Below are 15238 nucleotides of genomic sequence, written 5' to 3'. Positions count from 1 at the left end.
AAGGATCACTATCAAATCTTATAGCCTGAACGTAACATACCTGTAGATGTTAGTGACTAAAAATTAATTAAAACAAGTAAACATGATTTATAGCGACCATGATTGATTCTTTTAAGTGTTTGTTATGTATTTGCATTTGAAAAAAAATTTTTATTGCGCATGATTGATTTTTGGTTATTGAATAACATTTCTTCTTAAATGAAAATCCTAGTAAATAAAAAAAAGTATTAACCCAAAAAACAATATTTTATTTATAAATAATTTTGGTTTAATTACTATGAATTTTAGAGTTATATAAAAAATATATTTCAAATTTAGAAAAGAAAATAAAAAAAGAAAAAAATAAAACCTAACCAAATCGACCCATTAAGGCCCAGCCGCACTCTCCTAACCCTAACCGGCCACCGCCTAACCCTAGCGCGCGCCACTCTCCCTGGCAGCCGCCGCCAGGAAGCCTCCACTCCTTCTCCCCTTCTCTCCTCCCCTTGCTCTTCTCTGGCCGACGCCACTTGCGTGTGCAGGCAGGCAGGCCCTGGCGTCCGCGCATCCTCTTCTGGCCAGGAGCTCCCCCACGCAGCCGCTGCTCTCTCCACGTCCTCTATTCCTTCCCATCCCCGATCTCCCCCAATCCGAGCAGACCGGCAGAGCCGGGGGGCGGCGATGGCGCTGCGACGGGCGCTCCTCAGATCAGCAGAGACCTCTTTCGAACGCAAGGTCCGACCCCCCTCCTCTCCCCCCCTCTTCTCCGTATCCTTGACATTTTGTTCGGTTGGATTCAGTAGCCGGGAGATTCGGGATCCCGCGCGCGAGTTGGGCTTGGCCAGCTGGCGTCGTAGCCGCACTCTAGGACATGCGAGGTTCAATTGTGAACTGAGAGTCTGAACCTGGTGTAAACGGGGAAGAGCCGGTGGGCGAGGTGGAGCGGGTCGTCGTCCTGGATGTCGCCGAGGACATCCGGTTGTCGCTTGCTCATGGCGTTAGGCTGGTTGCTTCCTCAAAGCGAGCGGCGCATCAACTATTTATCTACGTCCTGGATAATCGAATTGCTTTGCCGTGGAAGCAAAAGGTAATTGATCATTAATAATAAGCGGTAGAAGAAGCATGCTTTTATTTATGAAAATCTTGATTGCTTTCTCTTGGTAATGGTAGGAAGAATGCAAAACACGTAGTGAGTTCAGTTGTGACACAAGCTCTGTTTCGTGGTCCTTGGTCGGTTCCGGTGGCGACGTTCGTTGGACTGAAAACGTGTGCGCGTGCAGGGCGGAGGCGGCGAGTGCTGCGACGACGGCAGCGACACCCGGTGGTGGCCGCCGTGGCTGAGGCCGCTGCTGTCCGTGTGCTTCTTCGTCCAATGCAGGGTCCACACCGACGCGCACAAGAGCGAGTGCAACATGTACTGCCTCGACTGCATGGGCGACGCTCTCTGCGCGCTCTGCCTCGCCGCGCGCCACCGCGACCACCACTCCATCCAGGTCAGTGGAGAGCCTAGCGCTGTGCGCAGACTAGTGCAGTTCGGCAGTTCAGGCGGCTGCGTCCTCGTTCCCCAGTGCCTCTGCCTCCAGCACATTTCATTCCCCTCCAATCCATCGCCTGTTCCATCCGTCTCTTTGATGGGTATCAGTGGAGAAAGTACGGGCAGAAGTGGATCTCCAAAGCAAAGCATTCTAGGTACGACGACGTATGGAAAGAAAACATCTGCACTGATGCATGCATTTAGTGTATATATGTTCGATTTCTATATTGAATTTTGGGTATCACATTTCTCAGCTATTTCAACTCTTATGTGACTAGTAGCATAATCTGAATTGCTTACTTGCTACTGGCTGAGCAGAGTTTTGTATTTGTGGACTAGATTTTAAATATTGTTGAATTGGTTGTCAGGCCTTTGTTGTTAGTTTGTCATCTGGCAGACTGATATGAAATCTTTAAGTTTATGGATTTTTTCAGATATGCTGTGACTTGCACATTCATTTCTTGTATGGAAATATGAACTAATCTGAGATCCTGAAACCATATTATTAATTTTACTGTTTTCTCCTGATTCATGTACAATCCTTATCTTCGTGTCATTCAGTAATTTTTTTGCTACAACCAGATCTTGTAGAAAACTGTAAAAAAATTGGCTGTGATGTCCTAGTTCTTATCTAGTCACTGTCTCTTCTTTTTCCTTTTTTCTTTATCAATTTACTCTGTGCTACTTGATATACTGGAGGCAACAGAGTCCATATAAATTCATTGCCATATGTTGATCATGGTATTTGAATCCTATCAATGAAAATTGAAATGTCAGTACCGCTTTACTCACATGGGAATGAATCTTTCCACCTTTTGCTTCTGAATTTCTGATAGTCACTGCAGTAAACTAACTATGAATATATCAATTTATGAATAGTGTAAAAAGCACTTTTTCCTAACAATATGTTATTTCCCAGATTACTATGATTCGTTGACATGCCCCTCACTTTTAACTTTCTTTCAGGCTGCAATTGAGTACATTCATTCTTTATCAAGGGCACAGCCTGCTCGTTCTCTCAATTGTGCTGGCCTTTGTCCTGCTAGTAGATCACTTAGCACTCAGGCCGCCACTACGTCAAGCACACCACAGTTGAAAGCACACCCCACGTCAAGCAGCCAGGCCGCCACTACGTTAAGCAAAACAGAAGACGAGAAGAACTGATGTAGCCATGTTTATGCTTCCACTGTTGAAATGCATATTCAGCATAGCTTACTCAGTTCCTATCTGCTGTTTCAACGTTGATTTAAAAGAAGAGCTGGTAGTTGTGAACTATCTGTAAATGATCTAGTTGTGAATGATATTATAATTGTGATGCTTTTGTGAATATATAATTGTGGTGCTTTTGTGTTTATGTGATGGATCTATGACTGTGGTATACTGATTAACTGTGTATGTCTTTATGATTTGTGTATAAAAATCTGTGATTTGTGGTGCTTAATTAAATGTATATTTTTATTAATAACAACTATAAAAGGACGACTTTCTGTTGGTTGCTAAATGTATAGTATGACGACTTACGGTTGGTTGCTAAATCGATAGTACAGCAATCCATGGTTGGTTGCTAAATATACAATATTATCAACGGACGGTCGGTCGCTAAAAAGATGTCGGTCGCTAAAGCCTTTAGCGACGGCACTTACAGCGACCATCCTTATGGGTCGCTAAAGGTTTTTAGCGACCAACCGTAGGTCGCTGAAGGCCGTTTTAGCAACCAACCGTAGGTCGCTGTAAGTGAACCGTCGTGTAGTGAATCACAATGGTCGGGGTCATTGTACCATGTTGTGAAGAATAGTGATGATGCTCCCATATCTTTGTTGTGATAGTAGAGAGATAATCTTCCTCACAATGTCCACATCACCTAGCTTATTAATGCCAATATAGTTGAGCTCATTGATAATTAGATTCAAACGAGAATACATGTCTCTAACAAGCTCGTTATCCTTCATAGCAAAAGAATTATACTCATTTAAGACTAGGCAATGATTTTGCTCATGGACATTGGATGTGCTGTCATGGAGCTCATGCAATTTTAGCCAAATCTCATTAGTAGTTTTTAATGTAAAAACTTTATTAAAAATATCCATGCTAAGAGATTCATACAAGCAATTTTTGGCCCTAGCATTTAGATGAATTTCTTTTTCCTCACTCGTGGTGGGTTTCTCGGGATTATTGGGTGGTTTCATCCCATCACGAGTGACTCTCCAAATATCTAGATCAACGACCTCTAGGTAACAAGCGATTCTAGCACTATAATATGGGAAGTTAGTCCCATCGAAGTGTGGTGGCCTATGGGTATCCATCTGTCACACCCAGTTTTAGAAGGCAAACCAAATGCGAACCATCTACATGTCAGGATCAGAAACTCACGTACACAACGATTATATAATTGGACATCATCACACATTGCTCAAAATAAATAGCGGAAAGGTACTTTTATTACAACAATATGTCCAAGACATCCATAGAGTCTAATACATAGCATAGTCATTAATATCATCCAAGTGCGGAAATACATAACGTAGCAGATAAGGCCTACACAGGCAGCTGACTGGGGGTTTGCCACTAAGAAAAACTAGAACTCGTCGTAGTCTTGGAACTCCTCAAAGTCCTCCATGTTGCCAGCATCTCCTCCTAAGCACTGAATACAGTGGGGACAACCTAGAGTGGGGTGGTTTGTAAAGCAAGGTGTTGGGGGCCTTCGTCCTCCGAAGGTCCTAAAAAACACAACTAACATGTTTTCCAAGTATAATACAGTCACAGGAACCTTCAGCCTCGGAATGAAGCTGTCTACGATATGAAAAGCATGTTCGAGAAGAAGATTGAACCAGTTCCGAAGCTACGCGTAGGGAAGCTTCGGCTTAGCGGCGGAAGATGGAACCGACTTAAAGAGGAAAAGGCTATTTAGTCCTCGATAGATTGTCCTTAAGTCAATAGTAAACATAAAGGGCATGGATGTAATTTTACACAGGCTGCGTCCTGTGCCTATAAATAGATGAATAGTAACATCGTACTGTTCACGCTGACTTGTATTCACTCGCACGTCACGCTTGGATTTTTACCTTCTGTCAAGCCAAAGGTATAAATGTAATTCGATATTGTTCATGTTTATTCGTGATAAGATAATAAAAATGTTCTAATGATGTCATATAATTATTCATGTTATTTTCCATGTTTCATATGCTTCTACTTTTTTACTATATACTGAGATGATGGAGGTACCTCCTTCATAACCTTCGTCTAAAGATCATTATATCCTAAGGGTGATAATGCTTCGAAGGACGAAGGTCTTTAACCATTAACATTTTGTGTTGCTTTGTTCTTAACTCATAGCATTTGAGAACAAGTCCCCAACATTGGCGCCCACCTCCGGTGAACTCATTTGACCACCTTCGGCAAGCTGTGACCTTCGTCATGCCGCCGAAGAAAGCTTCAGGGCTAGGGGCTGCACTACAGCCACTAGACGTCAACCAGGAAACACTGCGTGAAGCCAGAAATCAAAAAGGGAAGGCTACAAGTCCAACACCTCAGGAGGAGGAGCTGGACCAAGAAATTAGGGACCTCGAAGTAATCAATCAGCAGGTCCAAAGGAAGAAGGAGAAGATGCTTCGTCTTGCTGATCTTTAGAAGAAGATCGAGGAAGCCGCTGAGGAAATGCGTCATCTCACCCAAGATGACCAGGACCGACGACCTCAGCGCAGAGAGTTTCGCCAGGACAATTCTTATGATGATGATGAGTGGTATGATAATTTCCATCATGGAAATTTTTCTTTTGATGATGCTTCTCCTCTGTCAGCAGAACTGCAGGCTACACCATGGCCTTCATCATACAAGCCACCCCAGCTCCCCATGTATGATGGGCACTCAGATTTGAAGCAGTTTCTGATGAATTACGAAGCGACCATATCTTCATATGGGGGCAATACCGCAGTCATAGCGAAATCCTTCGTCATGGCAGTCAACAATGTTGCACAAACCTGATACTCCTCTCTTCAGCCAGGAACAATCACATCATGGCAGAAGCTGAAGGACATTCTGATCGCAAGTTTCCAAGGGGTTCAGATGAAGCCGGTTACTGCTCAAGCTTTGTTCCAGTGCACGCAATACCATGATGAATACCTCCAGGCGTATGTCCGAAGGTTCTTGCGTCTGAGAGCACAAGCGCCCATAGTGCCCAATGAAATTGTCATTGAGGCCATGATCAAGGGTCTTCGGCCAGGACCTACGGCTCAGTACTTCGCTAGGAAACCCCCTCAGACTCTAGAGAAGTTGCTTCAGAAAATGGATGAGTACATCCGGGCCGATAATGATTTTCGCCAAAGGAGGGAGGAAGCTTATAGGTTTTCTGAGATGACTAGGGGCTTCGAAGGAAGAATCCACCCTAGGCATGTCAGATCAATCCACAACTCCAGTCAGAGTGATGACAGAGGAAGCCAGTTTCAGAGGCCACAGCACAGCTCACAGTCTTCAGGGCAGCAGCAAAGCTCCTTCAAGCCACCAGCTCCAAGGGGCTGAGGCGGTAGGGGCTTCGGAGGAAGATATGGAGATCAGCCCAGAAAAATCTATTGCTTATTCTACGGTGAAGACAAGGGTCACACTACAAGAACGTGCCAGGTTACCATTCAGAAGCAAAAAGAGATTGCCGAAGCAGAAGCCTGGCAGAATCAACCAAAGCAGGTTTTACATACTTCTTCGTGCTACTCTCCCTACATACCAGAATATGTGGGCAATCAGCCTACAGCTTCTATTGCTTCGGCAAGCCATTCACAAGCTTCCTGGCCTCAGCTTCCACTGCCACTACCATTGCCACCTACTCATACCCAAAGCTAGCAGCCAGAAGGGCGCCAGCACCCCCAACAACAACGCGACTTCAGGGAGGGGTCCGACGCTCGTACAGTCAACAATACTTGTTGGGGACTTGTTCTCAAATGCTATGAGTTAAGAACAAGGCAACATAGGAAATGTTAAACGTTAATGACCTTCGTCCTTCGAGACATTATTTCTCTTAGGATATAATGATCTTCAGACGAAGGTCATGAAGGACATACCTTCATCATTGCAATATACGATAATAAAAGGAGAATCATATAGAATGTAAGAGACAACATGAATAATTATGTAATATTATTAGTACATTTCTATTTTATTATCATGGACAAATAGAAATGATATCAAATTACAAATGTACCTTCGGCTTGATGGAAGGTAAAAATATAAGTGTGACGCACGAGCAAATACAAGTCAGCGTGAACAATACGAGAGCACTGTTCATCTATTTATAGGCACGCGACGCAGCCCATGTAAAATTACACCCATGCCCTTTACATTTGCTAATGACTCTATAGTGATCCATCGAGGTCTAAATAGCCTTTTCCCTTTTAAGTCGGTTCCCTTTTCTGCTATCATGCCGAAGCTCCCTTGCGCATAGCTTCGGCACTGCGTCAACCTTTGTATTCTTTGTGCTTCTCACACTGTGGTTCTGATCCGAGTCCGAAGATACCTGTTCATGTATTACACTACAGAAACGTTGTTAAATCATGTTTTTGAGGACCTTCAGAATACGAAGGCCCCCAACAGTAGCCCCTCGCAATATTAATTTGTTAGAATAACGAATTCAGATTGCGATATGGACGAAGGCCCTAAGCAGAAGGCCCGAAAAAACACCTTCCCTTTGCTAGAAGAGCAACAATCAATGACAAACGGGGCCCTCCAATTTGGAGCGCACTGGGCGTATAAATAAGAACTCACCCCGAGCACATTTGGTACGCTACTTGCCGCCTGCTTTGGCTGCTCAATTTTTTTTTAACCCTTGCTTACCAACGCTTGCTTAGTTTCTTAGACTTTCTAAGCTTCGGCTTTAAGGACACATTTTTGCTATTTCCGAAGAAAAGATGTCTCAAGACAAAAAAGTTGTTGCTGAAACGAAGCTGAGCGAAGAGGAGAAGCTCCTTGAGGAGAAAACTGCTGGATTTGTTAAATCAATAGCAAAGACAAATACAGAAAAGATTACTAAGGAGATTCTAGAAGGTTTATCTGAAGATACTAATGACAGCGACAATTATGATGCGGAAAGTGGAGGCGAAGACTCTGAAGATCGGCCCTGGCGACCAAGTCATGCAGTCTTCAGGAAATCAACTATCAAACAGAGTCATGTTGATAATATGAGAGGAAGGTATTTTCGAGATATGTCTATTGTGAGGGCTGACGCAGACAGGGTTGTTCCTGCTCCCGAAGAAAACGAAGTTGTAATCTACCGAAGCTTCTTCAAAGCTGGACTTTGGTTCCCCTTAAGCAGATTTGTGGTTGAAGTTTTAAAGATATATCAGATTTTCCTTCACCAGATTACTTCTGAAGCAATTATCAGAATGGGGATCTTCGTCTGGGCTGTGAGGAGTCAAGGTTTAGAGCCAAGCGTAAGATGTTTTTGCAGTATGCACGAGCTTTCGTATGAGACGAAAGCCCTGGGGTAAGGAACAATATCATAACAATTTCGGGTGTTATAGCTTCGTTGCTCGCTCTGGCGCAAGCTACCCAGTGCCAACATTTTGGAAGAGGTGGCCCGGGGCCTGGATGGAAGAATGGTTTTACGTGAAGAATGATTTAGAAGCAAGAGAAGATATTAAAGAAATCATCATGCGGCCCATTTGGTCCCGCTTCGGTCTCTGAAAGCCGAAGGTAGAAATTGATGAGGCAGTCGAAGCATGCCGAATGGCCTTCAACACAGTTTGCTTTTTCATTGGGACAAGAGACTTAGTTCAAGAACATGTAGCCTATAGGATATGACCACTGATAGATAGCTGGGAAATGCCAAAGGAAACCATCACTAACCCTAACGAAAGTGGTCTGGTTCGATTGAAATATACCTTCAGATTTGGAGACCAGTTTGTCGAACCAGATGATGACTGGCTGAAGTGTGTTGAAAATACTAGTGATGAACTACTTGGAGCATACTCCAAGTCTGAAGATAATGCTCTATCTGCGGCCTTTGGGAGCCGAAAAAATAAAAGGTTAAATAGGGTTTTTGATGCTATTGGGTTTGTGTACCCTGACTATCGCTACCCGCCGCGGGGGCAGAAAAGAAAGGTTGCAACTTCTGGAAAGGCTGCTGCTTCGGCTGCTTCAAGCGAGCCCGCATCGAAGAGGAAAAAGTTGAAGGTCCTTACTCATCGACCGCGCTACATTGAACCGGCCATAGTGCCTGAATTTGGTGGTGAGACTTCTTCAGCTATTGAAGCCAAAGGACCTGCTCCTACGCAGAGGATTGAAGAGCCGGTTGCAATGCCGAAGACTGACAAAATTGAAGAACCGAGAATTGAAGGGACGAAAACATTAGAGGTTCTAAGCCCTTCGGCAGGAGTGGAGGTGTCGAAGACACAAAAAGGTCTAGCAGCGACCCCCAAGAGAAAAAGGATGGCTAGTGTACTAGATGTGCTGGAGACAATAAAAACTTCAAACTCTACTCCAAGGAAAGTTGCCAAGGCTTCGAAGGCACAGATTGAAACCGAGACAAAGCTGACCGAAGCCGAAGCCACAATGAGCCGGGTTGACGCCGAAGCTGGGCCTTCAGAGCCCGCCAAGGAGAAATCTTTGGAAATTGGAGAAAAGGCAGCGAAGGAAGAAGCTATAGAACAGATATTGCCTGAAAAAGCTGCCGCTCCTACTCCCGAAGCGCCTTTCGAAGTCCTTGATTATATTATTCGACACACTTCGGGAAAAAGATTATCTGAAGAAGAGATTTTTGAAGCTAAACACTATGCTCGAGAACTGAAGTACCCGAAAGGGGCCTTAGTGTTTAATGGCACAGATGAAGATGACTTCTTGTATTGCCTCCCAGACAACAAAGAATTATCTGTCTGCCGGGAGATGGCCAGAAGTATGGGCTTTCCGAAGCTCGAAGTTGGCCTTTGTGCCATGACAAAGGACGATCTTGCGGATAGCCTTGCATACAACAGTCTGAAGGTACGAAAATTGTGAATTTGAAAATTTATGAATTTTGAATTAGTCTTTTGTTCTTATATTAGTCCATTCATTCTTTCATGTAGGGCTTAATACTTAGCAAAGACTTAAGGGCGCAAAAGAATGCTGAAGACGAGAGCTGCACTATTGCTCTTAACAACCTTCGATCAGAGGTTATCAGGCTGAGAAACGAAGCCACGGAAAAAGACAAAATTCTACTCTCATTGGTGGATAAAGTAAAAGAAGATGAAGCTAACTTCAAAACCCAATCTGAAGCCCAAAAAATTGAGATTGAAGACCTTCGGAAGCAATTAGCCGAAGCTAAAGAGAAATGCGCAGTCGTAGAAGCTAAACGAGGAATTAGCGAAAACTAGACAAATCACTTAGAGAAAAACATTGAAGAACTTCGCACGTCCAAGGAAAGATGCTTTGAAAAATCTATGGACTATGTGAAGAAAATAAAAACCAGTTTGGCCAACGTGGGTGTCTATTCTTCCAAAGAAAACTTCATACAAGGCGACCCTGAAGGCGTTATTGAATGGTTAAGTGGGGAGGCCGAAGCCTTTGAAGAAATTCTAAGTGACTGCGGGGATGTATGCGCGTTCTCCGGTGCAAGAGGAGTTGCAGCTATTTTGGAGAAAGCAGGGTGCGAACATGTGAAAACTTTGGCCCAGGCCGAAGCTGCCTTCTCCATCGATGATATAAAGAACCCCTCGGCCGAAGCAAACTCAATAGGTGGAAATTTTTTCACTGATATCTGGGAAAATGGTGGCCGAGGGATGGCCCATGAAATAATAAAGAAAAACGAAAAAGATATTCACGACACTCGAGTCAATAAAAGCAGCTGAAAAGGCTGCGGAGCTTGAGAGACGAATAGGTATTACTTAATGGTTCTTAACTTTGTTGTTTATTTTTTGTGACTTCGAACTGATTCACGTTTTCTACCACAACTGAACTATCTCCTCCCCTAGAGAACTTCGAGTCATTGGCTGACCCAGAGGCAAAGAAATCAGCAGAAATTATTAACATGGCCGAAACTATTGTAGACGAAGTCGTTACCCAACTGCTGACCGAAGCTGTAGATAAAGTTTTGAAGGAAGAAGAGTAGCTATTGTAAAAAACATTGCTAGAATATTAATGTAACATTTTCTAGACTATGCTTGTAATATTTGGTGCTCCTAGGTTTTGAATGTAATATATGAATGGTTTTGTAATTCATTTCTTTGCGATGCATGAAACTTTTATGTACATACCGTTTTTGAGCCTTCAGCGAAAAACACCTTCCCTTCTTTTCATGCTTCGTAAAGAAGAGCTTTTATGCTTCGTAAAAAATCCTCCAATCGTCGCAAAAACATTAATGCTTTGTCAACAATAGATTTTTTTCCTCCACATCAGAGCTGATGAAGCTGTATTTCTTCAAAACTTATTTTGTGCCTAAGCACAATTTCACTTTTTCGAAGTATTCTTCGAAGGTCAACATTGTATCCCCTTCTTGTGCCATTGATGCAATATGATGTATGATGTTATGTTATGCGAAATGATGTGATTATGTTTTGTTATGCAAAATGATGTTTATGTCAAAAACACACACTCACACCCCCATAGTGGAATACACAATCTCTTTGCCGCTTATTTTTCGGCTTCACCGCTTATTTTTCGGTGTATCAGCGCTGACTTTTCGTTGTAAGTTCTGCATTCCCTTAGGAACGTCTTTTGAACTTCTTCGCCTTGTATTTCGGCGGTATTCGCGTTGACTTTTCGCGCTTCGCCTTATATTTCGGCGGTATTTGGCTCTGCATTCCCTTTGGAACGACTTTTGAGCAGAAAACTTACACTTCGCTCCCTTAGGAACGACTTTTTGTAGCTTCGGCAAACTTACACTGCGTTCCTTAGAATGACTTTTTGTGGCTTTGGCAAACTTACGTTGTGTTCCTTAGAACGACTTTTTTTGTGGCTTTGGTGATACTTGTAATGTGATTTTTAGCCCCATGTTCCCTTAGGAACGACTTTTGTGCTTCAGCGACTTTTTGAACTTCGTGAGTTTGTGGAGAAGATATATTTCACTATGGAAAGAACGAAGTTATTACAAGAAATTGAAAATAACAAGAGAGCTAGGTTTTCAATAATTGTTCCTTATTAAAAAGAAGGTGACAATGAATGTAAAAACTACCTCAGGGGTAGGATATCTCTCAATAGATATGCTTCGATTCTAGCATAGTACTGTTGACTGTGCGAGCTTCGGACTCCTCCCTGAAATCTCGTTGCTGATGGGTCTGTTGGCTCCCTTATGGCTGCTGGCCTCGTGAATATGCAGGTTGTAGTGGTGGCGGAGGTGGAGGCTGTGGCCATGATGCCTGTGGCTGGCTAGCCAAAGCAACAGAAGTTGCAGGATGGTTACCCAAATACTCTGGTATGTAGGGTGAGTGATACGAAGCAGTGTGCATGACCTGCTTCAGCTGGTTCTGCTGAGCTGCGACTTCCGCTATTTCCTTTTGTTTCTGAATGGTGACATGGCACATCCTTGTAGTATGTCCCTTGTCCTTACCACAGAATAAGCAATAAATTTTCCTAGGTTGATCCCCAAACCTTCCTCCGAAGCCCCTGGCGCCTCTGCCTCTTGGAGCTGGCGGCCGAAAATAGCTTTGTTGCTGCCCCGAAACTTGCGAGGAATATTGTGGCTTCTGCTGTTGACTTCCTCTGTCGTCATTCTGGGTGGAGTGGATTGATCTGACATTCCTTGGGTGGATTCTTCCTCCGAAGCCCCTGGTCATCTCAGAGAATCTGTAGGCTTCCTCCCTTCTTTGGCGAAAGTCATTGTCAGCTCGGATGTATTCATCCATCTTTTGAAGCAGCTTCTCCAAAGTCTGTGGAGGCTTTCTAGCAAAATACTGGGCAGTAGGTCCTCGACGAAGCCCCTTGATCATGGCCTCAATGACAATTTCATTGGGCACTGTAGGCGCTTGTGCTCTCAGACGCAAGAACCTTCGGACGTATGCCTGGAGATACTCCTCATGATCTTGCGTGCATTGAAACAGAGCCTGAGCTGTGACTGGCTTTGTCTGAAAGCCCTGGAAACTTGTCACCAGCATGTCCTTGAGCTTCTGCCATGAAGTGATAGTCCCTAGCCGAAGAGAAGAATACCACGTTTGAGCCACATTCTTAACTGCCATGACGAAGGACTTGGCCATGACAGCTGCATTGCCTCCGTATGAAGATATAGTTGCTTCATAACTCATCAAAAACTACTTCGGGTCTGAGTGCCCATCATACATTGGAAGCTGAGGTGGCTGGTATGATGGGGGCCACAGGATAGCCTGCAGTTCTGCTGCCAAGGGAGAAGCATCATCAAAAGTAAAGGTATCATGATTAAAATCATCATACCATCCATCGTCGTTGAACAAGACCTCTTGATGAAGCTCCCTGTGCTGGGGCCTTCGATCTTGCTCGTCTTGAGAAAGGTGGCATACTTCTTCAGTGGCTTCGTCAATCTGCCTTTGAAGGTTAGCTAGTCGGGCCATCTTCTCCTTCTTCTTTTGCACTTGCTAATGAAGCATCTCCATGTTTCTGATTTCTTGGTCCAACTCGTCCTCCTGGGGTGTTGGACTAGTGGCCTTCCTCTTTTGGCTTCAGGCCTCTCGAAGAGAAAGGGTCTCCTGATTTGGGTCCAGTGGCTGCAGAGCGGCAGCCCCTAGAGCTGAAACTTTCTTCGGTGGCATGACGAAGATCAATGCTTGCCGAAGGTGGTCGAAAAGAGTTCACCGGAGGTGGGCGCCAATGTTGGGGACTTGTTCTCAAATGCTATGAGTTAAGAACAAGGAAACACATGAAATGTTAAACGTTAATGCCCTTCGTCCTTCGAGACATTATTTCCCTTAGGATATAATGATCTTCAGATGAAGGTCATGAAGGACATACCTTCATCATTGCAATATATGATAATAAAAGGAGAATCATATAGAATGTAAGAGACAACATGAATAATTATGTAATATTATTAGTACATTTCTATTTTATTATCATGGACAAATAGAAATGATATCAAATTACAAATGTACCTTCGGCTTGATGGAAGGTAAAAGTACAAGTGTGACGCACGAGCAAATACAAGTCAGCGTGAACAGTACGGGAGCACTGTTCATCTATTTATAGGCACGGGACGCAGCCCATGTAAAATTATACCCATGCCCTTTACATTTGCTAATGACTCTATAGTGATCCATCGAGGTCTAAATAGCATTTTCCCTTTTAAGTCGGTTCCCTTTTCTGCTATCATGCCGAAGCTCCCTTGCGCATAGCTTCGGCACTGCGTCAACCTTCGTATTCTTTGTGCTTCTCACACTGTGGTTCTGATCCGAGTCCGAAGATACCTGTTCATGTATTACACTCCAGAAATGTTGTTAAATCATGTTTTTGAGGACCTTCGGAATACGAATGCCCCCAACAGTACTGTACCAGAATTGAAACATATATACTGAGGAATATCCTACTTCTGAAGTACTCTTATCTTTTATGCCATTTTACTTTCTATATGAGAAACAAATAATGATAAACTTAGTTCCAATTTCTTGTAATAATTTTGCCTACACCAGAATGAAATATATCTTTTTCATAGATTTACGAAGCTCGAAAGACCACTCTTAAAGGAACGAAGTAAATTTCAAAGCTCGAAAGTCTTTCCTAAGGGAATGCAGAGCCAAAATTGATGAAGTTACAAAAGCCATTCCCAAGGGAGCGCAGCATAAGTTTTCTGCTCAAAAGTCATTCCTAAGGGAATGCAGAGCCAAAATTGACGAAGCTACAAAAAGTCGTTCCTAAGGGAGCGCAGTGTAAGATTTCTGCTCAAAAGTCATTCCAAAGGGAATGCAGAGCCAAATACCACCGAAATATAAGACGAAGAAGTTCAAAAGTCGTTCCTGAGGGGATGCAGAACTTATACCACCGAAATAGAAGGTGAAGAAGCTCAAAAGTCATTCCTAAGGGGATGCAGAGCTTAGACTCAAAAGACGTTCCTAAGGGGATGCAGAGTCTTCCGTGTACCAGTGTGGGCGTATGTGTGAGTGTTAAAGCATCATCATATTGCATCATATCATCGCATCATTTAGCATAGCATCACATCATACATCATATCGCATCAACAGAAAGATTGAATACGAAGCAAATCTTTGGAAATATTTCGTCGAATGAAAATGTGCTAAGGCACGAAGCAAGCTTCGGGTGACAATTTTATCAGATCTGCCCTAGAAGGGGCTTCCTTCTTTACGAAGCATGAAAAGAAGGGAAGGTGTTTTTTCGTCGAAGGCTCAAAAAGCGGTATGTGTGTATGTTTCATGCATCACAAAGAAATAAATTAAAATAGCTTACATATTTGATTCAATGTTACATACATCAAATGTTACATAGTTTTGTTACAATAGAAGCCTAATGTTCCTTCAATTGTTCCATACATCAAGCATTTCAAAATATTATTACAACAAAATCTATTCTTCTCTAAGGACTTTTTCTGCGACTTCGTTCAAAAGTTTATCGACGACTTCGTCGATAATGTAGTTCACCATGCTTATAATATCCAGTGCTTCCTTCATCTCTGGATCAGCTAGGGGATTGTAGGGCTCCGGTGGCGGGGACAGTTCAGCTGTAGTAAGTAAACTGTTAGTTCGAAGCCACATAGCAAGTACTGAAGCCAAAAAATCAAAAAATACCTATGCGCCTTTCGCGTTCAGCAGCCTCTTCAGCTCGCTTTGCTTGTTTCCGGGCGTCGTGGGTGTCTTT

General features: G+C 43.4%; 1 protein-coding gene across 2 annotated transcripts; it reads left to right on the top strand.

The window, feature by feature from the left end:
• The first annotated feature begins 410 nt into the window (after nucleotides 1–410).
• On the top strand, nucleotides 411–2840 carry LOC103640526 (uncharacterized). 2 transcript variants are annotated; one of them, XR_002266762.3, is made up of 4 exons: nucleotides 411–714; nucleotides 780–1066; nucleotides 1260–1668; nucleotides 2480–2840. XR_002266762.3 is itself a non-coding variant. In XM_008663411.4 (3 exons), exons 1-3 carry the CDS (start codon nucleotides 661–663, stop codon nucleotides 2488–2490), a joined length of 474 nt encoding a protein of 157 aa, XP_008661633.1. In that variant the 5' UTR covers nucleotides 411–660; the 3' UTR covers nucleotides 2491–2840. The 2 variants fall into 2 exon arrangements, 1 of the variants encoding a protein (XP_008661633.1); XM_008663411.4 differs by lacking the exon at nucleotides 780–1066.
• The last annotated feature ends 12398 nt before the right edge of the window (nucleotides 2841–15238 follow it).

The sequence above is a fragment of the Zea mays genome, chromosome 1 (assembly GCF_902167145.1).
Source record: "Zea mays cultivar B73 chromosome 1, Zm-B73-REFERENCE-NAM-5.0, whole genome shotgun sequence".
Taxonomy (NCBI): Eukaryota; Viridiplantae; Streptophyta; class Magnoliopsida; order Poales; family Poaceae; genus Zea; species Zea mays.
This window is presented reverse-complemented; position numbering and strand designations above follow the sequence as displayed.

Coding starts and splice junctions, on each gene's coding strand:
- LOC103640526 (XM_008663411.4), top strand. CDS start 661: ATGGCGCTGCGACGGGCGCTCCTCAGATCAGCAGAGACCTCTTTCGAA. Junction 715..1,259: donor AGACCTCTTTCGAACGCAAG/GTCCGACCCCCC, acceptor GTGCGCGTGCAG/GGCGGAGGCGGCGAGTGCTG.